The sequence below is a fragment of the Citrus clementina genome, unplaced genomic scaffold (genome assembly GCF_000493195.1).
Source record: "Citrus clementina cultivar Clemenules unplaced genomic scaffold, Citrus_clementina_v1.0 scaffold_1, whole genome shotgun sequence".
Classification (NCBI taxonomy): domain Eukaryota; kingdom Viridiplantae; phylum Streptophyta; class Magnoliopsida; order Sapindales; family Rutaceae; genus Citrus; species Citrus x clementina.
The window spans coordinates 28094758-28118805 of record NW_006263303.1 but is presented as its reverse complement, the minus strand read 5'-3'; the positions used below and the strand labels follow the sequence as shown (position 1 = coordinate 28118805).

At 35.5% G+C, this 24048-nt stretch overlaps 3 protein-coding genes across 3 annotated transcripts; 2 read left to right on the top strand and 1 right to left on the bottom strand.

Moving 5' to 3' along the window:
• Positions 1-817: 817 nt before the first annotated feature.
• On the top strand, positions 818-12288 carry LOC18053731 (protein TSS). Its single transcript, XM_006453485.2, has 23 exons — positions 818-1069; positions 1465-1526; positions 2194-2286; positions 2969-3041; positions 3167-3502; positions 3797-3861; positions 3957-4088; positions 4229-4270; positions 4383-4907; positions 4993-5150; positions 5399-5921; positions 6090-6152; positions 6237-6338; positions 7062-7379; positions 7472-7564; positions 7651-7752; positions 7845-7949; positions 8275-8408; positions 8542-8725; positions 9017-9148; positions 9234-9346; positions 9504-9582; positions 9690-12288. Exons 1-23 carry the CDS (start codon positions 1000-1002, stop codon positions 11739-11741), a joined length of 5556 nt encoding a protein of 1851 aa, XP_006453548.1. The 5' UTR covers positions 818-999; the 3' UTR covers positions 11742-12288.
• A 188-nt stretch (positions 12289-12476) lies between these two features.
• LOC18053729 (heptahelical transmembrane protein 3) lies at positions 12477-15487 on the bottom strand. Its single transcript, XM_006453486.2, has 4 exons — positions 14994-15487; positions 14817-14918; positions 14615-14702; positions 12477-13309 (listed from the first exon to the last, which is right to left on the bottom strand). Exons 1-4 carry the CDS (start codon positions 15248-15250, stop codon positions 12632-12634), a joined length of 1125 nt encoding a protein of 374 aa, XP_006453549.1. The 5' UTR covers positions 15251-15487; the 3' UTR covers positions 12477-12631.
• A 5130-nt stretch (positions 15488-20617) lies between these two features.
• On the top strand, positions 20618-23037 carry LOC18053728 (AP2-like ethylene-responsive transcription factor At1g16060). Its single transcript, XM_006453482.2, has 7 exons — positions 20618-20754; positions 20947-21029; positions 21297-21385; positions 21489-21562; positions 21647-21697; positions 21839-21915; positions 22392-23037. Exons 1-7 carry the CDS (start codon positions 20618-20620, stop codon positions 22994-22996), a joined length of 1116 nt encoding a protein of 371 aa, XP_006453545.1. The 3' UTR covers positions 22997-23037.
• The last annotated feature ends 1011 nt before the right edge of the window (positions 23038-24048 follow it).

Sequence of the window (24048 nt, the reverse complement as noted above, 5' to 3'; positions counted from 1 at the left end):
TAGCTGATATGAAAATAATAGAATTGCACACGTAGGATAAAAATAATTCAAACAAGTCTAATTTCATAATACGTTATAAAATATTAATACAGAAAATTTTAGATCCTAACTTTGTAAGGGTATTATTAACACAACCCAAAGATAATCGAAAGTAAAAGAAGTGTACGTTTCCAAGATTTTTTAAATAAATTAAAACTCTTAATTTCGCCGCTGATTACGGGTATGGCAGTCACAATTATTAACAACCACTCAAATATTCTGGACCTTGTCACAGAAGACAATAACCCATCAAACAAGAGTCCAAATAAGGCATTCCATTCTTTCCAATGACGATCTTCCAAATCGAGTTGGATGGCAAATAAAAGAGCGCTGGGGTCAATCAAGATTACGATGAGGTGTTACTGAGGAATTGAAAGAAGAAAAAAATGAGAGGCCTGAAATCGCCAGCCTCACATTATTTTTGTGTATTCTTGCGTACAAGAAAAATTAAAAGGCTCTTCTTCCCTTCCCACTCTCAAATCTCACCTTATCCTATCCACTCTTATATCTGTCTCTGCTGTCTCCTCCTCCCACATCCTCTTTACTTGAAACACCATCAACTTTTGTGTCCCCAGCCAGCCAGCTTCCTTCCTTTCTTATTTTTCCTTTTATCTGAGCACTTTTAATATGCAAGTAACCGTCACTTCAATTCATTTAACCTCCTACTTTGTTATTTTCACCAAGTAAAAGCACTCTCGGACACCTCTAGTTCTTGCGTGCTATTGCTGGTGCAATTTCTTAATATATATATTATTCATTTACATTGTTTATACTTTTTTTATTTTATTTTTTTCCAATTGAAGAGAGTCAGAATTTTGCATACAGAGAATGTTTCGGTGATACATAATTTTGGTCGATAAATTCAATTCAAGTAGTCATAGTATTTATCGAAGCTAGGTCACTGGATTCAGCCTGCTGCAGCTGAAAAGTTATAATACCAATTCAACACTTGGAAGCACAATGGCTCCGAAAACAGGCAAGGCAAAGCCACACAAAGCCAAGGGAGAGAAGAAGAAGAAGGAAGAGAAAGGTCTCGGTTCATTTATGGTTTTATTATTACTTTTCTGTTTGGTCGCTGAGAAATTGGATTTTGAGAAAAAAAAAAAAGCTTGCAACTCGTATATATATATACCCAGATACGAACAATTTTGTCTGTATAATACGTGTTTTCATCTCGTACGTCAAGAGTCATTTCATATTTTCTTGGCAACCAATAATACAGCCTCATCTTGTCAATCCATATACGTGTTTGTAGCTTATGACAGTCATTTCATTATAGTTTCTTGTCGATTCTCGTCTATTTTCTTGGCAACCAAACGGAACCTTATCTTCAACTTTATCGTTCTTTAACAAGCTACATATTTAAGCATTTTAATTGTGTAAACTTTTTATATATAACTAATTTGTTGTTTCGTAATAACGCAGTTTTGCCAACCGTAACCGAGATTACAATCGAAACACCGGATGAGTCACAAGTCACGCTCAAGGTATGTGTGAAGCTAACCTACTCTTAAATTCTTGTCCGTGTCTCTCTTTATTATTTACTTATTTATTTTTGTGTATTAAGGGCTGAACTATATATATATATATATATATATATATATATATAAATATATGATTTTAGTTGCTTACATTCTTATCCCACCAAATTTTCAAGAGAAAAAAAAAAAATAATTATGCATATGAAATGATGTTTTTGCAAATGATTTTTCACCAATATCCTCTTAATGTTAATGGAGAATTTTAGACCTCATTGGGCAATAGAACATGGGTACCTCTTTTAGCCCAACATTTGTACATGCATACAGCTATGGTGAAAAGTCCATTGTCCAATTTGCTAATTTTGGATTTTTTTTTTATTTTTTTTTTGCCGAACTCGTTATTACTTAAAATAAGTAAAAAAAAATTCCGTTGCGGAAGCCAATAAGAAATTCAATTATTAAAAAAAATTTGCATTATATTATGGCTTTAGATATATGGCATAGTGCAGATGAGAAACATGATTACACTTGCAATGCAACTAAAATCTCACTTCTAATTCTGTATCTCCAACTCCAACTGATAAATTACCATATATAAGCATGAGTGAAATAAAAATTATCATAAAAGTTTTTTAAATGTTTTGATGCGAACGTTTTGTTCGAATTTGTGAAGGGTATCTCTACAGACAGGATCTTGGATGTGAGAAAGCTTTTAGGGGTCCACGTCGAGACATGCCATTTGACCAACTTCACTTTATCTCACGAGGTACTTCTATTTAATTCTATTTATTATTCTCACCCTCTCTATTTCATTATTTATACTTCGGCCCACGCTCTGCTAACCTGCGCCGCTTGTGGCCCCCCGGTTATAATTTGCTTGCATTCATATAAATAATACAATCGCTTTCACGGTCAATCTAAGTGTCCCTTTTTGGGATGTACTTGCTGGTCGTTCATTTATTGTCGTCGATATGCGGAAAGTGGTCCATTGATCTTACGGTGGCTGTTGATTACCATGATATTACTTTTATCATATATATATATATATATGGGAGTCTTTAAGTTATAATAATTGTACCATATATTTTTTATGTGAACCACATAAAATTATAAGACTTATAATTTATGTGGTTCACATGAGAAATGTATATTACAATTATTATAACTTAACATTTGCTTATATATATATATATTTTTTTTTTCTTTTTTCATCAAGATGGTTTTGCGGGTACTTGCGTAATGAATTACTAATTAATGATCTTTTTTTTTTTCACTACATTAACATTTGAGTATTTTGATTCAACATCTAAAATAACCTTATATGCGAAAAACTAAAATTCAAGGAAATTCCATAAACAAACATGATATAATTTAAGCATGAAAATGTTGAACCCGCCAAATAACGATCACATTAACTGCTTCCAACTGAATCCTGAAATCCCCTACAGGTACGAGGATCGAAACTCAAAGATTCAGTGGATGTCGTCTCGCTCAAACCCTGCCACCTCACCGTCGAAGAAGGTAAATCATCAATCTACGCACCTCGCTCCCAGCCCAACGGTCTAGATCTAACGCCAATCATTACTTAAGATACACTAATTACACCAAATCAGATCCCTAACTAATTTTTAAAATTTTCCAAACAGAGGACTACTCAGAGGAGCAAGCAGTCGCTCACATACGTCGACTCCTTGACATCGTCGCCTGCACAAACAGCTTCGGTGCATCACCCAAACCGCCCGGTCGGACCAGTGCCGGTTCGAATATCGAGAGCGAACCGACGTCTCCGAATGGAGGTGATTCAAAGCCTAACAAGGCGGGAGAGAATAGAGCCGGAGTTTGCGTCGGACACGTGGCGAAGAGTGGAAAGGACACGTCGGAGATTACGGAGAAAGGTGACGCGGTGTCCATGTGTCCGCCTCCGAGACTCGGCCAGTTCTACGATTTCTTCTCTTTCTCGCACCTCACTCCGCCGCTTCAATGTAAGCCCTCGAATTTGTTTCCTTAGAACGACGCCGGTTTCTTAAAAGCTTTCTTTTTTTTTTTTTAATCTTTTGAATTTGTAAAAGATGCGAGCTCACAGACCCTGAAATGGAACATGTATGTATTGTGCAACGTTTAGCTTGTAAATAATGTTGTGGTTCTGTTACATTGTTGTTATTTCTTTAACTCAATTTAACAAAATTGGCTGTACGAATGAATCATCAATATTTGTTTGTGTAGAGTCTGCTGCTTAATTATTTGTTGGTTGTTTTCCGCTTGTGTATCTCTTGCAGACATTCGAAGGTCGACTCGTCCGTTCCTCGAGGATAAAACAGATGATGATTTCTTTCAAATTGATGTGAGGGACTTTTAGTTATAATGTAGATGATTGTTTATTTGTTCTCTCAATGTAAACTAATATTTGTATTCGGTGGGTATGGGTGAATAATGCAGGTTCGGGTGTGCAGTGGGAAGCCGATGACAATTGTCGCTTCCCGAGAAGGGTTCTACCCAGCTGGAAAACGTCCTCTTCTTTTTCACTCCTTAGTCAGTTTGCTCCAGCAAATAAGCAGGCCCTTTGATGCTGTAAGTTCAATATATGTGTCACTCATGTAGCTCCATGTTTCGATGAATTCTTATTTTCAATATTTTTTCTTCCGTACGTGCAACTTCTACTTTTTCATGGAGGTCTGTGCTACTCATTGAACTATAAACTTTGCTTGCAGGCATACAAAGCTCTTATGAAAGCTTTCACTGAACACAATAAAGTACGCATGCGCATACTTTACTAGATATAGTTTTTCACAATTTTTATTGTAATCCCATCGAGAAAACGATTTTACACTTATATATATTTTATGTTTTGTGTATCCATTTCAGTTTGGCAACCTTCCTTATGGTTTTCGGGCAAACACATGGGTTGTCCCCCCAGTTGTTGCTGATAACCCATCTATTTTCCCACATCTTCCTGTGGAAGATGAAAACTGGGGAGGAAGTGGAGGTGGGCAAGGAAGAGATGGTAAACATGATAACAGGCAGTGGGCAAGAGAGTTTGCAATTTTGGCAGCAATGCCTTGCAAAACAGCAGAAGAGAGGCAAATTCGAGATCGCAAAGCCTTTTTACTTCACAGTTTATTTGTCGACATATCACTTTTTAAAGCTGTTGCAGCAATAAAAACTCTCATTGAGAGTAACCAGCACTCTTTAAATGATCCTGCTGCTTCAATTGTGCATGAGGAAAGAGTTGGAGATTTAATTATTAAGGTGGCAAGAGATGTGCCAGATGCTAGTGTAAAGTTGGACTGTAAAAATGATGGAAGTCAGGTTCTTGGCATGTCACAAAAAGACCTTACTCAGAGAAATTTACTAAAAGGCATAACAGCTGATGAGAGCACAACTATTCACGTGAGGGCTACATTGCTTTGAATGCTTATATCGATTTACTGAAGTAGGTTGTTTTAATAGTTGATTTCGTCTTTTGGTCTTGCAGGACACTTCTACTTTGGGCGTTGTGATTATCAGACATTCTGGTTATACAGCTGTTGTAAAAGTTTCAGCAGAGGTGAATTGGGATGGACATCCTATTCCGCAGGACATTGACATTGAGGACCAGACTGAAGGAGGTGCAAATGCCTTGAATGTGAATAGGTCAGCTAATACCTTGGCTTAGTGTATGATTGTGGACTGAAGATGCGCTACTAATAAAACGCTTGTTTTGTTGGATACTTTAACTTGATACACAATAGAGTACACATCTATCTGACTAACTTTTCCATCAATTCCCATCCATGGGCATGCACACACGCCTGAACACCTTAGGATACATTAAAATGAAAGGAATAATGTACACACGGAATTGTACCTTATTTACTACTCTTCCTGGCATCATTTTTCAGCTTGCGGATGCTATTGCACAAGTCATCCTCCCCTCAAAGCTCTAGTGCATTTCAGCGATCTCAGAGTACAGATTTCGAGAATTTGCGGTCGGCTAGGTCTTTGGTACGGAAAGTAATAGAGGATAGTTTGCTGAAGTTGCAAGAAGAACCCTCCAAACATACCAGATCTATAAGATGGGAGCTAGGAGCATGTTGGGTGCAACATTTGCAAAATCAGGCTTCTGGGAAAAATGAATCCAAGAAAACTGAAGAACCTAAGCTTGAGCCTGCTGTCAAGGGTCTTGGAAAGCAAGGTGCACTGCTGAAGGATATAAAGAAGAAAACAGATGGCAGAATCAACAAAACTGAGCAGGGAAAGCAGGTTCCTGCAGATAACAACCTTGACATGAATAAGAAATCTGATGCTACTGATCAGAAGGAATTGGAGAAACGAGATGAGGAAATGGAAGAATTGTGGAAAAAGCTGATTTCTGAATCAGCTTATTTGCGCCTTAAAGAATCAGAAACTGGTCTTCACCTTAAGGTTTGCTTACTGCTTCTCTGGATAACAAGATTTGATCAATAATTTTTCTTAAAATCATCTATCTTTCTAGTTTTCCAATGTAGTTCAAGATTTTATCCTTACATGCTTATTAAACTCGGTAGTCTTTCCATTACCTTTTTCCATTGTAATTGTTTGTTTGTGTGGCAGTCACCTGATGAGTTGATTGAAATGGCGCATAAATACTATGCTGATACTGCACTTCCAAAACTGGTTAGTTCCCTATTACCATCTTTTCATTTCCCCTGAGATTTTCTGCGGATAATATATCTGGTTGGTATCACCCAAATTTATCAGGTAGCAGATTTTGGCTCCCTAGAACTTTCACCAGTTGATGGAAGAACATTGACAGATTTTATGCATACCAGAGGTTTGCAAATGTGCTCCTTGGGACGCGTGGTAATTTCTTTATTTCTTGTATTTTCTTGTTCATTACCTTATTCATTTTTTAAACTTCTTATGCCACAACTTAACGAATGACATTCTACCTCTAGTAAAGGCTGGTTGATTTTTCTTTGCCCTCGATATAGACAGGAAGAAACTGCAAAGAGAAGAACATAGTTATTGTAGTCAAATATACTATAAAACAGTTACAGACAGTAATTGAAAATTCATATGGTTGAAGGTTAGGGCATGATTATTTTCAGTTTTCCTATACACTATCTCTTCTCTAGAAGAAGCAATTCACATTGGGTAAAGTAAAATTACATTTTGAAAAAGTAATTTGCAGTTTTTCATCTTACCAAGTATCAAAGAGCTAAGCAATGATTGTTGTTTATATGGTGACAGAAGAGAAGTTATGTTTGTCACTAAAGTTGTTCAAAGTTGTTCAAAGAGAAAGGGTTAGCAGGGGGAGGTGAAATAGGGGATTGAGAGTCCTAAAATAATCAATCAGCCAAGAAAAACTTCAATTTGTTTATCATCTTCTTGTTCTCTACCATTGCTTTATATGAGATTGCATATTTTTATTGAGAAGTGTGTGGATGCTGGTAACTACTAAGAAATGTTTGGTGTCCCCCTATTATAAAATTTTAACTACACTCTTCCTTCTCTTCTACGTTGTTTTCATTCTTGCTCACTTTTAATTTCTTTTCTTTTCCAATTTTCCTGGGAACATTCTAGGTTGAACTGGCAGACAAGCTACCTCATGTTCAATCGCTATGTGTACATGAGATGGTTGTTCGAGCTTATAAACACATATTGCAAGCTGTTGTAGCAGCAGTTGACAACGTTGCTGACTTGGCTGCATCAATAGCAGCATGTTTGAACATATTGTTAGGAACACCATCTGCAAATGCCGATGAAGATATCACTAATGAAGATATGTTAAAATGGAAATGGGTGGAGACTTTCCTTTTAAGAAGATTTGGATGGCGGTGGAATCATGAAAGCTGCCCGGACCTGAGAAAATTTTCCATTCTTCGTGGGTTATCTCATAAGGTTTGTGATTAGACCCTTTTGCTGCTCTTTGGTGTACCTTAGAATGAATATACTCCATCTCTGGGTTTCTTAGTGAAGTATTCTTTTGTCAGGTTGGGCTTGAGCTTGTTCCTAGGGACTATGATATGGACTCTGAATCTCCTTTTAGAAAATCGGATATCATAAGCATTGTTCCTGTCTATAAGGTAACATTGTATTGCCATTAGAAGCAGACTATGATCTTACTTGTAGTACACTTCAGTTTTATAACAAATTTTATTCTTCCCTACAGCATGTTGCATGTTCATCTGCAGATGGGCGAACACTACTTGAATCATCGAAGACTTCTTTGGACAAAGGAAAATTGGAGGATGCTGTTAATTATGGCTCTAAGGTTTGGATAGCTTCTTTCTCTTTATCACTTTTCAGTATATTTTACTAGCGGCAATGGCAAATTGAACCAGTGTTCCATATTGAATCTTGAAGGCACTTTCGAAGCTTATGTCAGTTTGTGGTCCTTACCATCGAATGACAGCTGGAGCATATAGTCTCCTGGCTGTAGTGCTCTACCATACAGGGGATTTTAATCAGGTAATTGCTTTGAAACATTTAAATACTAGTATGCATGCATCAGATGGCTGATATTGTTGTGCTGGCCACTCATGTCTGGAGAAACTCAAGCCCATTGCAGTTGTTATTTTAGTACCTTGAACATGGTATTCTGGTGTCTGTTTATAGTAGACCATAATTTGAAAGAAGTATCAGTACTGAATGCATGACATATTCCTGCACAACTCTGACCTCAGAAAGTTTTCTAGTTTAAGTTACATTCTTAACTTTGTAGAAATATGACATCGTTTATCATGCAAGTTCTTTTAACTTTTCTGTTCAATGCTGACCTTTTTCACATCATTAGGCAACCATTTACCAGCAAAAAGCACTGGATATAAATGAGAGAGAACTTGGACTTGATCATCCAGATACAATGAAGAGTTATGGAGACCTAGCTGTCTTTTACTATCGACTTCAACATACAGAGTTAGCCTTGAAGTGAGTTATTATAGATTTCTTATTGACTTATTTTTCTAGATTATTATGTTTTTATTAGGGCTATTCCTCATGATTCTCTATAATATAGCGGATATCCTATTGTGAACTTACAAACATGTTTTCCTTATTCTAGGTATGTCAATCGCGCATTGTATCTCTTGCATTTAACATGCGGTCCTTCTCATCCAAATACGGCAGCCACCTACATTAACGTAGCAATGATGGAAGAAGGTTTGGGGAATGTCCATGTTGCTCTTAGGTACCTACACGAAGCTCTGAAGTGTAACCAAAGACTACTTGGAGCTGATCATATACAGGTAATATTTTTACTCTCACAGAGGAAGCATTTTAGAAGCATGGTATTATAAAACTAGTGCTTTAATGCTTTTACTTTGATTAGATTTGCAAGATGGAAGTCTATTTTAATATGTTATGACTAATAAAAGAAATTTTAGAAATAATTAGGTTGAATGATGGCCTCTAAGGTTCATTCAAAATTAAAACATGATTCAGGCAGGTGAGTAGCTTGGTTCTGGACTAATATGGTTAGTCCCATACTTTAGATCATTCGATTGTATTTGCTTTAAATACTTTTCTGGTTTCTTCAGACTGCTGCCAGCTACCATGCCATAGCAATTGCTCTCTCTTTGATGGAGGCATACTCCTTAAGTGTTCAGCATGAACAAACTACCCTGCAAATACTGCAGGCCAAACTTGGGTCTGAGGATCTGCGGACACAGGTAGGTTCAGTTTTGCTGTATGATGATTGAATATTATTTTATGATGTTCCTTGTTTTTCAACTTCTCATACAATGAACTTTGTAGGATGCTGCTGCATGGCTCGAGTACTTTGAATCTAAGGCTTTGGAGCAGCAAGAAGCTGCACGCAATGGTACCCCAAAGCCAGATGCCTCAATATCCAGCAAAGGTCATTTAAGGTAACAATGTCAGAGCAGAATAATATATCCTTGCATATCATTTCATTTCCTTCAACAGAGTTTTAATTCCAATGCTAAAATATAAACAGTGCTCAAATTTAAATTGACGTTCTTCTGAACCACCGGGTATTAACTAAAGTTTCCCATCTTGAATCAGTGTTTCAGACCTTTTGGATTACATAGCACCAGACACAGACTCTAAAGCAAGAGATGCCCAAAGGAAAGCTCGTGCAAAGGTGATAAGATGATAATTATCCCAACTTTCATTCTTTACACTGCTCATCCTGCTTGTTTTTCTCTGTGCAGAAATAATCTTATTAATAGTTTTTCCTTCATCATGCAGCTCAAAGGCAAACCTGGCCAAACTTGCGAAACTGTCTCGGACGAATATCAGAAGGACGAAATTGTGTCACCAACTTCTCCTGTAGTGGAGAACTCAAGTGATAAAGAGAATAAATCTGAGGTTCATTTGTTGGAACCTAAGATTGAAAAATCTGATTCAGGTCTCCCAGATCAATCGATAATGATTAAAAATGATGACCTTGAACAAGAGGAGAATTCAGATGAAGGATGGCAGGAAGCTGTTCCCAAGGGTCGCTCACTTACAGCTCGCAGATCTTCTGGTTCAAGGAGGCCAAGCCTAGCAAAACTAGATACTAACTTTACAAATGTATCTCAGTCATCAAGATATCGAGGAAAGCCCATTAATTTCACATCCCCAAAACCGATTCCAAGTGAATCTGCTGCCACATCTGGATCTAATCTTCCTGTTCCCAAAAAGTTTGTTAAAAGTTCAAGCTTCAGTCCTAAGTTACAAGCTGCAAGCATTTCCACTGCAGGAGCAGATAAATCATCCCCAGCTAGCCCAGCTTCCACCGATCTACTTGCCAAGTCTGCTCCTGCTGCAAGTTCAATGGGTGTTCAAGCAGCTGGGAAACTTTTCTCCTACAAAGAAGTTGCTTTGGCTCCTCCCGGAACAATTGTGAAGGCCGTGGCTGAACAGTTTCCAAAAGGGAATCCTGCCATAGAATCAAGTTCTCAGGTGAATCAGGAGGCAGCAATGTCGGTGGTCACCCCAGGTGATGTGACAGCTGTGAAGCCCGCAGAAGAAAACCAACTCGTGGTTTCTGAGGGAGAAACAAAGTACTCTGTCAAGGAAGAAGAAAAGACAGAAGTCAGGGACTCAGGTGAAACCTTGCAGACAAAAAGGGATTCTGCATTAGTGGATACAGCAGCAAAGGCTGGAAAAGAAGTAATAGGCGCTGCAGTTGGAACCACAAATACAGAAGCTGGAAATGTAGAAGTTCTAGGATTTGAAAATTCAGATCCTTTGAAGAATTCAAACGTTAATCCTTCTAAAATCGATGGCTTGGAGTCAGGATCACTGCAGAGATGCATAGAGGCTTCCCCTGATCTGGAACCTCAGACCATTTTAACCGAGAAATCAACTTTGTTACCAGAACAGGATGCTTCTTTTCCTAAAGGGAAAGTAACAGAAAGTCCGCAAGAACTACCAAATGATGACATCGGTGTCAATCCATTGCCAGCTCAAGTAGAAAAGCGCGATGAAGTAGAAACGGTAAAGGAGACAACAACAAAACTTTCTGCTGCTGCACCGCCATTTAACCCATCCACAGTTCCAGTTTTTGGTTCTATTGTTGTTCCTGCTTTCAAAGATCATGGAGGTATTCTTCCTCCACCAGTGAATATACCTCCAATGCTTAAGGTTAATCCTGTCCGTAGATCACCTCATCAGTCTGCTACAGCTCGAGTTCCTTACGGTCCAAGACTGTCTGGTGGCTATAACAGATCTGGAAATAGGGTCCCACGTAAACAACTTAGTTTTCCTAATGCTGAACATACTGCAGAAGTAAATCACTTCAGCCCTCCAAGAATTATGAACCCACATGCAGCTGAGTTTGTACCAAGCCAACCTTGGATTCCTAATGGCTATCCGGTTTCTCCAAATGGCATGCCAGTGTCTCCAAACAGTTTCGCTGTATCCCCAAATGGTGTTCCAGTTATGCCTAATGGGTTTATGAATGGTATGCCACTGACTCAAAATGGGATTCCTGCTCCTATTGATTCAGTAGATTCTGCTGGTGTTATAATTGTTGATGTTGGAGCTGAAATCAACCCTGATGATGAGAAGTCCTCGGTGGAAAGTAAGGTTGAGACTCAGCCAACTGAGCAAAAACCTACTGAAGATTCATACGTGCACAATGAGAGCAATAATCCTGTAGTTGAAGAGAAACCAACGGATGTAGCCCCAGTGACCAGCGGCGCAGTTTTGGCAAAGGATATTTTCAATGATAAACCAGTTGAAGAAAAAATAAGCAAGTGTTGGGGAGATTACAGCGACAGTGAAGCTGAAATAGTTGAGGTTACAAGTTGAAGGCCTTTAATTTTTCTTAAATACTATGCGAGTGGTTCACAGCTGAGGGTTGTATAGCTGTGAGAGATGACAGAAGCTATATACAAGACACTGGAGGCTGGGACTCACAGGAATATTTTATTCTACTTAGAAGTTTTTGACTAGTGTACCAGGCAACGTGAAGATTTTTTTGGTACTTTGGGTCTGCTGCAGTGAGAAAGATATTGTTCAGCAGCTGGTATGTAAAAGATATACCGTCACCAAGAAGGATCCCTTGAGTAGTTCTCTGGTCAGTTCATGTCTTTTCCTTTTATTCTTTTTTATTAATTTAAACAGCAATAAATTCGAGAATTTTGTACCTGTTATGTCATACTAGGACTATTGGCTGCATGTAAGATATGCACTGATAATTAGTAAAGTTTCAGTTTTGTTGCCTTTAGCTAAATGCAATTTCTGATAACCTGTTGTAATCTTACTGCTCAATAGTTGGTCTGTAGACAGAACTTTGATGTCCGGAAGTTAAATGTTTGAAATGTAAGAATCGGCTTGTAACAGATTCGGCAAATAACTGCTTTTTTGGTGAAATCTTTTAGCATACTTCCCTATGCAACTTGCCTGAATAAGTAGAGAAAAGATTAAGTGCTCAAATTTTAAGCTTTCGATCTAGTGGTTAATTGTGATGGTACCAGAGCTAGTTTTGAACGACAAGTCTTGTCTTCAAATATTCCCTCCTTACTGTGTTTGATTCTGCTTCTGCCTTACTAATTCTTGAGTCAAGTGATTTCTTAACAGTAGTTATATACTATTTTTCAGAAGTTACAAGTGCAACATGAATTGCTTTTGAATAAAACTGCTGACAGGGACTAAAAGTTGTCCCGAATATGATTAATCTCTAGCTAAATTTAAAACGTCTAAGAAACACAGGGAGGAGATCCCTGGCGAAAATCCATAATGAATAATGTGGCAGCACAGTGAGCAAGTGCCCCCAAGACAACAAACACATGAAAAATCTGGTGGCTGTGCCCTGCAATATCAAATGCACCAGGCTTCCATCTTTCTGGAATTCTGCCAACATAAAAGCCAGCTCCTACACTGTATAAGACCGCCATAGCAAGCTCGTATCCAAGGGAAATGTATACATGCGGATGACCCCAATGGAGGATGAGTGCATGAGTTGCGGGTATCACACCTGAGAATCCCATGGCAAGGAATAGTGAGGCCCTGAAAGAGCGGAAACGGGGAGAAGATAGACCAGGTGCAAGCAGGGTGATGATGGCGAGGATTCCCAGCGTGGTTATGGAAGTAAGGTAAAGGAATCGGGTTTGCGGGTGGCAGTAGAAGGTGTAGTAGATGGGAGCGAAGAAGGAGGAGACGATCATGAGGGAGATTCCAGCATAATCTAGGCGCCAGAAGAAGATATTAAAGCGTCTAGAGTGGCAAGCAAGAAGGTGAGAAAGAGAGCTGCAAATTAAGCAACCCATTGCACCAAATAAGAAAACAAACCAAGGCCACTTTGGAATTGCTTCTTGAGTAACTTGTTCACGTACGTGGAAACCTGATGGCTCTGTAATGTTATTCATGAGTGAACCCTGAAAACGACATCAATACCATTTTCAATAGAGCACCATCCAATAATTTATGTCCAATAATATATGATCGCGTTAGAATCAGAAAGTTAGTACAAGTCCCTCTCATGTCTGCTTAAGAACCAGAATCCACAATTCAGGGGCCATATTGTAGAAGAGCCCTTTTTTTTTTTGGTTGGGGGGTTATCATGAAAACAATTCCTTGCCCCCCAGGCTTTATACATAGTCAAATAGCAGTTCTGTTTTTACCTCTTTTCTTTAACTGACGTTTACAATCAAAATTTACCAAAACTTTCAAAATCAGGCTGAGTTTTATAATACTTATGAAACTAAATTTTAAGATTACAATATGCAAGTGAGCGAATGGTAAGGTATTGACTAATAAATGGTTCCAAAATTGATTGAGCAAGTCAGCAAGCTTTCAATGAAAATTGAAAGCACCCATGTGGAATATGAAACCCTAATTCATTGCATTTACTGAAATTAAAATGAAAAAGAGGAGACCCTTTCAAAACCCTACACCTGCCTACACGCTTGCATGACCTTTTATTAGAACAAATATAAAATATTTAGGAAAATGAAAGTCATTTACAATAATTTATCTTTTTTTTTTAATCTCTTTTTTGGAAAGCATATCTAAACAAAAAAAATTATTTAAAAAATCCAAAAAAAATGAGGACATTTTGAAAAAAACGTCAAAAGCATCAAAAGATCACATGGTGCCTGGCCCCACTTATCAGCCAATCTTCTGGGCTTTGGAATATCTCGCTTTCTGGGCCCTATCTGTGATAGTCTCATCTCTCTGCTGTCATGTTGCCCCGCCCATTTTATCTCAGCCACAATTGAATAAAAGAAATTACCCAACCAAAATTTTCTTTAAAAGAAAAGGGAGTAATAACATATGGGTCCCTAAGATTCTTTTATTTCATAAATAACGACATAGTTTATATTTGTATCAATGGATACTCGTCCTTGTTCAGAACACTCAAAGATAGTTAACACTAGGATTTGTAAAAACTAAATATTTCATTGAAAAATACAAATGGACCAACTATGTTCTCATTTATATTAAATGAGTTTCGGTGTCCAAGTGGCATGAAGAATGTTAGGTTACATGTTCTCACATCACCAAATTCAAAATTCAATTTTGTAAAGGGAATTTAGATCATTATGATAAAACTTTTGGTCAGGAGGACTCTTCTGATAGAAATGAAAACATTATGTATTTATTTGTAAAACCATAAAATACGTGATCACTAAAATAATTCTATACGCCAACTAAGAAATTGTAACAACAGAGGAACTCACCGGAAACATCATGTGATTATCCGAAACGTTCATCGTGTCGTTTTTCATCATCATCATCGGCACGAACGGTCCAAAAATCTCTCCCGGCCTGGGTCCCACAAACCAAATAATCAATTTCGAGAAACTTTTCTAAGGGACCAAAATGGACAAAACAAATATGGAAATTGCAACCAAGTCCTGATAATCTTCATTTTCCTTTTACCTGGAGAAAAACTTCTTCATGATGAAAGAACTTTCAAGCTCCAGCTTCTCCATTGAGCTCATCACCACTAATACTGCAAATATGAAAAACCCCACCAAATGCCTGCGCCAAGAATTTATTTATTTTTTCTTTAAAAAAATAATTAAATTAAAGAAAAATATAATTAAATTCACTTACGTCCAAATGTTTAGGGTTTCATTGTGCCAAGAGAAAACACTGAGACAGGCGTCCTTCAATGGCCATTCGCATCTGTAATAATCCAAAATGTATTCATTATCTTTCATATAATCAGGCAGCTCTTGAAACTTCACCAATCTTTTCTCCTTTTTCATAATCATATAATCATTCTTCTTGTTCTTGCTTTTCTCTATTGATAACGAATCACCATCCAGCTGCTTCATCTTGCCACCTTTTTTTCTCATTTGCTGCTTCATGGTTGAAAATATTTGGCCTCGCCGGAATTTCCCAAGTGGGATTCCTTTTCCGGCGAGAGATCGGCCGGCGATTGAGTGAATCCAGCGGATTTGAAATGTTTAGTGTGGTCGATTATGTATGTGTCGTGAGTACTTGTTGTGATGTGTGAATGAATTATATAGAAACCAAATGGCTGCGTGTAAATCTATTAGTCTTTAGAAAGTTAGCATTTACAATAGTAACAAGCAAACGCAATGTGAAATATGATATCTATTTTTTTTTTTTATAAAAAATAAAATAAAATAAAATATATATGATATGTAACATTTCTAAACGTGGCGGCAAATTATTGGGAGCTAAACGGTTGCTTCTCTTTAATGTCTTAATGAACTATTTCCTTTTGCAGATTGCTTAGCTTGTATGGATTCCATAGGAGCAAAACTTACGAAAATGAATTTAAAGCATGCTATTTTATTTGATAGTTAATCAATGTAAGGATTTAGTTAGATATACAAGAGGGTTTTCTGATTTTTTTTTTAATTTAAAAAATAAATAAGTGAGCAAGTCCTGATATAAAGATTGACATTACTGTGTTGGCACATGAACAAGACTGATTTTCTATGCTTTAGAAAACTGATTTTCTAATCACTAATCGTGCGTTTTAGTTTATTTAAAAGATAAAGATGCCATTATTTTATTGTTTCATTAGATATTTGCACTAAAAGAAAAAAAAAAAAAATAGCCGAGCTCGCATCCTTAGAAGCTTTTTACTATTATTATTTGTAAATCACTGAGATTTTGTTACAACTCCAGAAGAAAAATCTAGAGGAAGGTGAGAAATGTGAATCTAGTGATCATACGTAATCAAGAGGAAAGTTTCTTCATTCTGAACATGTGGAAACATACACGAAAGCTTTATCTCTTTGGCTTCAAGCATTTTATAAAGCAGATCTACCTACACACTCATTTCATTTTCCCATCAAAACTTTCTTGAGCTGGGTCATTTTGCGTGAGAATTTGTCTAACTTTTATTCGGAAGAAGAAAGATCGAAAAATAATTTCGAGAGAGATTCATGACAAAAATATTCTCACGATATATCTAATTAACTATATATATATATATATATATATTCGAACCCTATAAAAATAATTATAATGGTTTAATTCATAATTGACTGGAGACAATTTTCTTTCTTATAAAATGTGAGTGAAGTGGCCGAGTAGGCGTAAGTAATATAAATAAATTAAAAAATTTCATGTAATATGAGTAATACTAAAAAAAATTTAAGATCTTAAAAGAGTAAGAAACTCAAAACGTGACGCTTTTATAATTTTTAAAATACCATTAAACCCTTAATTGAGAAGCAAATCACTTACAAAGAAAGTAACACCCAAGAAGCCAGGTCGATAGGCCAAATCATTCAAATTTGAAGTGCACAAGCTCCATTCAAAAAAGTATTCGCACCAATTAATTATCCCCAGCTTCAACTTTAAGGTATTGATAATGATGATGAGCATTACCGTTAACAACTGTTAACTAATTATGACGATGTCATTAAGGTTAATTTAAACATTAATTCCCTTGATTGTAACGATATCTACAAGTAAATTATATTTTAAAATTATATTATAAAGTGCCAAGGCATTAATTGTCTTGGGTTGGAAGTCGATCTTCTCTTTACGGATCTGTAAATCCTTATCTTGCTCACAGGAATCATTATCAAAACTTAGACTCAAATCCCAACACCGAAGCACTCATCACCATCACCAAAATCTCCATCTTCTTCCTCTTGTTTATTTCCTTAGAAACCACTCAATTCTGCAAATGGGTATATATTGTTTGAGTGTGCTCAGTTTGTCCATTTTGACAGCTGACTCAATAGTAACTAGTAACAGCCATTTAGCTAAGCAAAATGGAAATAAAGGTCTTGTTGATGGTAGTTTTAATGAGTTATTGGAGGGGTTGAGATTTTGTATTTTTGGTTCGCTGGTCATGGATTTGGCATTGGATTACTGACTTCTGATTTTGAAGAGTGAGTTTGCTGGGTTTTGTTTTATTTTCGAGACTGGTAGTATTTTTTTGACCCCCTATATTTCTATTTTTCAATCTTGTTTTATTATCTTATAATGTAAAGTTAAAAATGTCTTTTACCTTTAAGGATTAATTAGTTATTTTGATAATTTTTCTGTCAACTCTTCTCAAGGGCTTAAGGAAAAAGTGGAGGCATGATATAATTCATAAAGATCAGGACCTCAAGTATATATATAATTACAATTCCATGGAACTCTGTAGGGAGAATTCGTGATAAAGTGGACATCAAGTTTGAGGAAGTTGACCTAAAATAGTTATGACTAAATCCTTTAAGGTAGTTGGCCAAATTTTATGCACAAAATAATCTTGGAGAATTATGCAGATATTGAGTCTTTCAGGCGATATAAAGGGTGAGAATTTGGCTTTTTGCCAGTAATTACAATCATCTAGGTGAAGTAGTTCAGCCATCGTGGGTCTGAATGCTAGATTAAAAAATAACAATTTTGAATTAAAATCAATAATGTTAGTAATCCCAATATTTTAAGTCTCGACTTGAATCTTAATATTATGTGTCGTCCGTCTATTGCATAATGAATTTCATAACTTACAAAATTACTGAACTACCATTTAATTAATGAATTTCACATAAGTTGGAATTAAAATTAAAACTTGGATTTTGGAATACAGGATACTGCTGGAATCATAACAACAACTATTTATTAGTTCAACAAACAATATTGGTTATGTTTATTATTATTATTTGTCAACTTGGTACAATAGAATTTAATTTAAAACTATAAATGTATGTTAACTTTTTTTTTATTTTTTATTTATACTCCTTCTCTCTGTATATACCATCCTCGTGGTCTCAATATTTGTTTCCTATTTCCTAAGATGTACGATCCTTGTCCTTTTTCCTTTTTTTGCCACATGGATTCAAATTGCCTCATGTACAAAGTATTTTCTTTTGAATAATCGTAATTTATAAGGAATTTGGTCATTATAGGTCTGATTATCCAAACTTAACACTATATTGTCAGTCTCTCAAAAAAAAAGTTGATATAATATCAGTAATTTTGCAATATATATTTAAAAAATGAAATAAAACTCCAATTGAAGAGTCCCTCTACTCATTATGTGTAGAAATCGTGAATTCTTCGGGTGAGTGGACATGGGCCTCTCTTGAGCCGCATAATCATCTCTATACTAAACCAACCCATTCATTGTCTTTTGGAAGTGGCCGATTTTCCACAGCCCAAGATTTCCAAAATCCAAAATCCAATTGAATATTCAATTTGAACAATTTTATTGGAAACAACACTATAAAATTATGTCACGCCATGTATTTTGAAAAATTGTCGAAGAAAATGGTGCTTGCAATAAATAAATACAAAATGATTTAATATCAACAGATGGTTGTAAATCAAAATAAGGAATATAACATAGACTTTCTCATTGCCCAGGGATAAGGCTAATAGTGCCTCTATATTTTTGAGCAAATGATAGACATCTCAAATTTTTATCCTAAACTTCATTTTAAATGATAAGACATTCGATGTGTCATTCATTAAGTGGTTAATATTTTTTCTTAATTTTTAAGTTAAATAATTACATTATCTCACTAACTAGTGAATGAATGTTACATTATTTGCGATGAAGTTTTGGGATAAAATTTTGATATGTAGGACAGCATTACTTTATGTTTTTTTTTTAATTCGCAATTTATGAACCATAAGATATTAATGTACTCTTTACGGAGATATTTACCTTGACATGCATATATAATTAGCGCACCCTAATTAATGAGCTCGCGACTATCAGTTTTAGTGATTTAATTATAGATTGTGTCACATGTTATAATAAATCAAAAAAGATATATTTTCAAGCTAAGATCTTACGAAAATCATTTGTGGACAAAGAATATAATTGGGAAAATTTGGACGCTGAAATCTTCAAAATGGCTACTGGTCAATTTTTTGTTAATCAATTTTTCATGTTTCTTCTTTTGCTGCAATTAGGTGATCTACAAGTTGAGTTACCAAATTTTCCATATATATATTAATTGTTAAAATATAGTGTATATTATTTAGAAAATATATGGATGGTCATTAACTAATTGCAGCCAAGGTCATGGATGTGGGCATGCTTTTGTAATTGAAACTTGTATGGCCCCACAGAATGGTACATAAAATTATATAATCTTTTAGGAATAAAATACAAAGGAGATAAATTGTCAAGTAATATCAACATTAATACTATTCACATGGTTAGTTGTATCCACAAGATCACAAAATTACAAATTAAATATTCATTAGCTATGATACCTATGGTGCAAAAGCTGAGTATTCTCTATTCATAAAAAAAAAAAAAGAGGGCAAAAATGGATCTTTATTTTTAAGAGAGAAATGAATGACACGGTAGTTTATTTTAGAATTTATTTTTATCCATTAGGTTTTTAGTTAATACTATATTTCATTCTTATTGTTAATTTTTTTAAAAAAAATTATAAAATGGTGAATATGATTTTTTTAAAAAATTCAAATAGATTATGATGAAATGAGTAATTAAAAATATATTAGAGGCCTAAGTAGTAAAGAGAAAAAAAAAAATTATAAGATCTAATAGGTACAAGATGGTCTCTCAAAATTCTTCCTCGAAGATTTAAGACTCGATTTCAACAAAATTTGGTTGTTTTAATATAGCAAAAAGTGCAGTGCACGGAGATTTGTTAAACATTTCAATCAAATTGTTGTTGTGAAGAGTTAAAGAACAAGAATTTATGAGCTCATTTTATCAGCTAATGGAATCTGATATTTTAACTTCGAATCTTTATATCAACCAAAATATTGGTATATATAATTCAACTCCAATCATTACATTTCAAGATTATATATTATACACACATCTTTATACATCAAAGTTGACAATAACATTAATTATGTGACAACCAAACAAATTAAAGGAATTAGCTTCTAAATAAAAGCATGAAAGGATTAAATGATTTGGATTTCAATTCGATTGTGATAGCACATACATACCACAATGTTAGGTGAAGACAATGAAGAAGAGACCACACAAGCCGGTTAAAGACGGCCATGAAATTACAGCCATTTTTAGTTTTATTTTAATTTATTGTTTTAATAATTTTGTTTTTCATAGCCGGCTGCCTCTAATGTTGCCAGCCTATACAATTTTAACGCTATTCTTTTTGCCCCACTTCCTTGTCATTCCTTTAAAAAGCACTTCATTGGAGGACTCAGTCATATATCTTAATACTTCTAATTTTTCATATTTCTCGCTATCACTTCTTCATCAACAACAAACGTAACGAATAAAGCTTGTATTTTTCCTCTTCATGGCGAAATTATCACAGCAAAGCCAGAAGAGCAACGCAAATAACAATAATGGTGTGACCAAGGTGAAAAGAACAAGGAGAAGTGTACCGAGAGACTCTCCTCCTCAACGAAGCTCCATTTATCGAGGCGTCACTAGGCAAGCATATGTACCACTTTAAAATTTAATTTGATTTAGGTTCTGTGCATGCTTCGTAACTTTTTTTTGTTGTCGTAGCTTTATGTTCGTTATGATAAGCAGGGCTCATTACATCCTTTTGGTTTGACTGGTTCTCCTCATGCTGTCGAGAATAGAGGAGAAGTTAAATGAGGTGTTTTGTGAATGTTTCAGGCATCGTTGGACGGGTAGATACGAAGCTCATTTGTGGGACAAGAATTGTTGGAATGAATCACAAAATAAGAAAGGAAGACAAGGTTTTCATTTTCTTGCTTGAATCTTGTCTTTACATAAGGATATTCTTATGTTTCTTTTGAGATCGGTATGTAGCAATTTTATTGATAATAGTTTTGCTTTCTGTTTTGGGTTCCTTTTTTTGGTGGTGGTTTCGCTGGCCATTAATTCTACTCAAATGCAGTCTATCTCGGTAAGTAAGTTCATTTCATGCATTTTCTTGACATGGAAATAATTGAAGAAAATTTTCAAAGGCTCTGATTTTCAATGTGAAATGAATTGATTTTTAGGTGCTTATGACGATGAAGAAGCGGCAGCACATGCATATGACTTAGCTGCACTCAAGTATTGGGGCCCAGACACTATTCTTAACTTTCCTGTAAATCTCTGTCTCTTTAATACCATTAGCATCTGTTAAGATAGATTAATATTGATTTTCATCAAAGAGTAAAGCTTATACAAACATTATTGATTTGTTTTAGCTGTCAACGTACCAAAAAGAATTGAAGGATATGGAGGGTCTGTCCAGAGAAGAATATATTGGATCATTAAGAAGGTACAGAGTTCTTGATTCTAAAAGTTAAAAGATTATTTAATTTTAAATTTGTAATATTTGTAACATCAAGATGAAAAATTGTAGGAAAAGCAGTGGATTTTCTAGAGGAGTTTCAAAATATAGAGGTGTTGCAAGGTACTAATAATTTTATTTTCTATTCAATATTTTTGTATAATTTTTTTAAAAAATTTTCTCCACATTGATAATTACCTTATCACCGCCCCCCCCCCCCCCCACCCCCAAAAAAAAAAAAAAAAAAAAACTATTTTGGTGCAGGCATCATCATAATGGTAGATGGGAAGCCCGGATTGGAAGAGTGTTTGGAAACAAATATCTTTATCTTGGAACTTATGGTAATGTCTCAAATTAATCATATTTAATTAATTGGTTTTAAACTAAAATCATGATTATTTAAGTGATGTTATATTTTAATGTGAAAAAATGTTGAAGTAGTGTCAAATCACTTGACTTGGAATATAAATTTTCGAAGGCCCATTTGTTGCATAACTTGTCTGCATGGCAAATGGCTAACTGCTTTTGTTTGAAGCTACGATGAAGCCAATCAAATATAGTTAGAGTTAGTTAATTGGTAGTTAGCAAACCCTAAGTGAAATGTATCCATTTATTAGCATGCAGATACAAGTAGCTATAGCTTTAATATAGTAAATAACACATCGCAGTCAAATTGTTGGGAATGGTACATCAAACCCAAACAATTAATTAATTAATGTATGTTTACTTTCAATCAAAACATATACATAAAAATTCAACTCATAGCTTTAGTTTCCACCTCCTAATTAATTGTCTAATTAATTAATTATTTTTTCAGCTACACAAGAAGAAGCTGCCACCGCATACGATATGGCAGCCATTGAGTACCGTGGATTAAACGCAGTCACCAACTTTGATCTCAGTCGTTACATCAAGTGGCTGAAACCTAATCATCAAATTAATCCTCACTTGATTGACACAACGTCACCATCATCTTCGTCAATAATCAACAACGGAAATAATAGTGATTATAATCATCAAGAATCGAACTCAAGCTTCTTTAACAACAACAACCAAAGCGGATCAACAGTGAGGGATCAACCACCCACGACAACATTATTGACTGATCATTATCATCAGCCTGTTGTGAGACCGGTGAGTGCCACGTCAGCCCTGGGGCTTCTCCTTCAATCGTCAAAGTTCAAGGAGATGATGGAGATGACCTCATCGTCGGAAGCTGACAACCATCATTGCTCATCATTAACTCCGTCAACGGAGTCTTCTGACCCGTTCCAGTGCAGCTTCCCTGAAGATATACAGACGTATTTTGGTGGGTGTCAAGATTCCAGCAATTTCGGGGAAGGAGATGATGATGATGATGTCTTCTTTCGTGAGCTCAACTCTTTCGTTCCACCGATGTTTCAATGCGACTTTGACGCTTAATTACGAGTTCTTTATTTATTTATTTTTTCACATTTATTATATCATCAGGGTTCTGTTAACATGTGCTTTAAGGATACATACATATCAAGAAAGATTTTCGACATCCAGAGTCTTTGAAAGAACTTTCTAAGATTCTTGTTGCGAAAACACTTTCTTAATATTATGGTTTTAGAATACACGTTAACCTTATCCTTAATTATGGTTATTTTTTTAATATAAATAAATAATCAAACAATTAGGTTCTCTGTGAATACTTGGCCGCGGTTGTTGGTGAGCTTCACTTAGGTGTCAAGATCAGAAGGAGATAATAATTCTTTTGAAGGTGATTCCTGATTGAAGAAGGCTGGGATAATTAGACTTTGATTTCATTTATTAAAAAGGAAGAAATATTAGAAAAAATTATGTTCATTGTTATTAGTTTTTAATGTAATCTCTCGGTTCATATCTTATAATATGAACTTAATGAGAGAAAAATAAGCTTTCTCAGATATCTATTTTTGTTCAATAATGAAAAAGAGAAAGGCATGTCTCTCTTTACTGCGATTCTTTTCCTATATATATCAACAATAATTCACACACTCTAATTTATAGTAGTTACTATACATGTATGTGGTTCCTTTTTTGAACTAGCTAGCTCAAGTTTTATCCTGGATCATGTCCATGTAATCTGACTTCAGTACAAATTTGAGTTATAAGGTAGCTAGAGATTATTTGACCAACCAATTTTGAGTTATAAGGTATTAAATGGAGAAATATAACTCCACATGACCTCATCAATTCGGCCTCCAGCGTCAATTATCACAGGGACCTATTTGGATTTTGGAATATTAATGTGAAGAAATTATGACATAAACAGTGGGGACTTAGATCATTGAAATTACTAGTAGCATTCCTTATTTAACATGAAAACACATCGTTTCGAGAGAAATAGGACTTTGTTTTGTAGGATTCAATATTTTTTAGTAGCTGGAGTTTATTACAAATTAAGGTTAGAAAAGGCTTGAAGGTGAGAAGTGTTGGGCACTCTTGACCTGGTAGAGAACGCGAGAAAA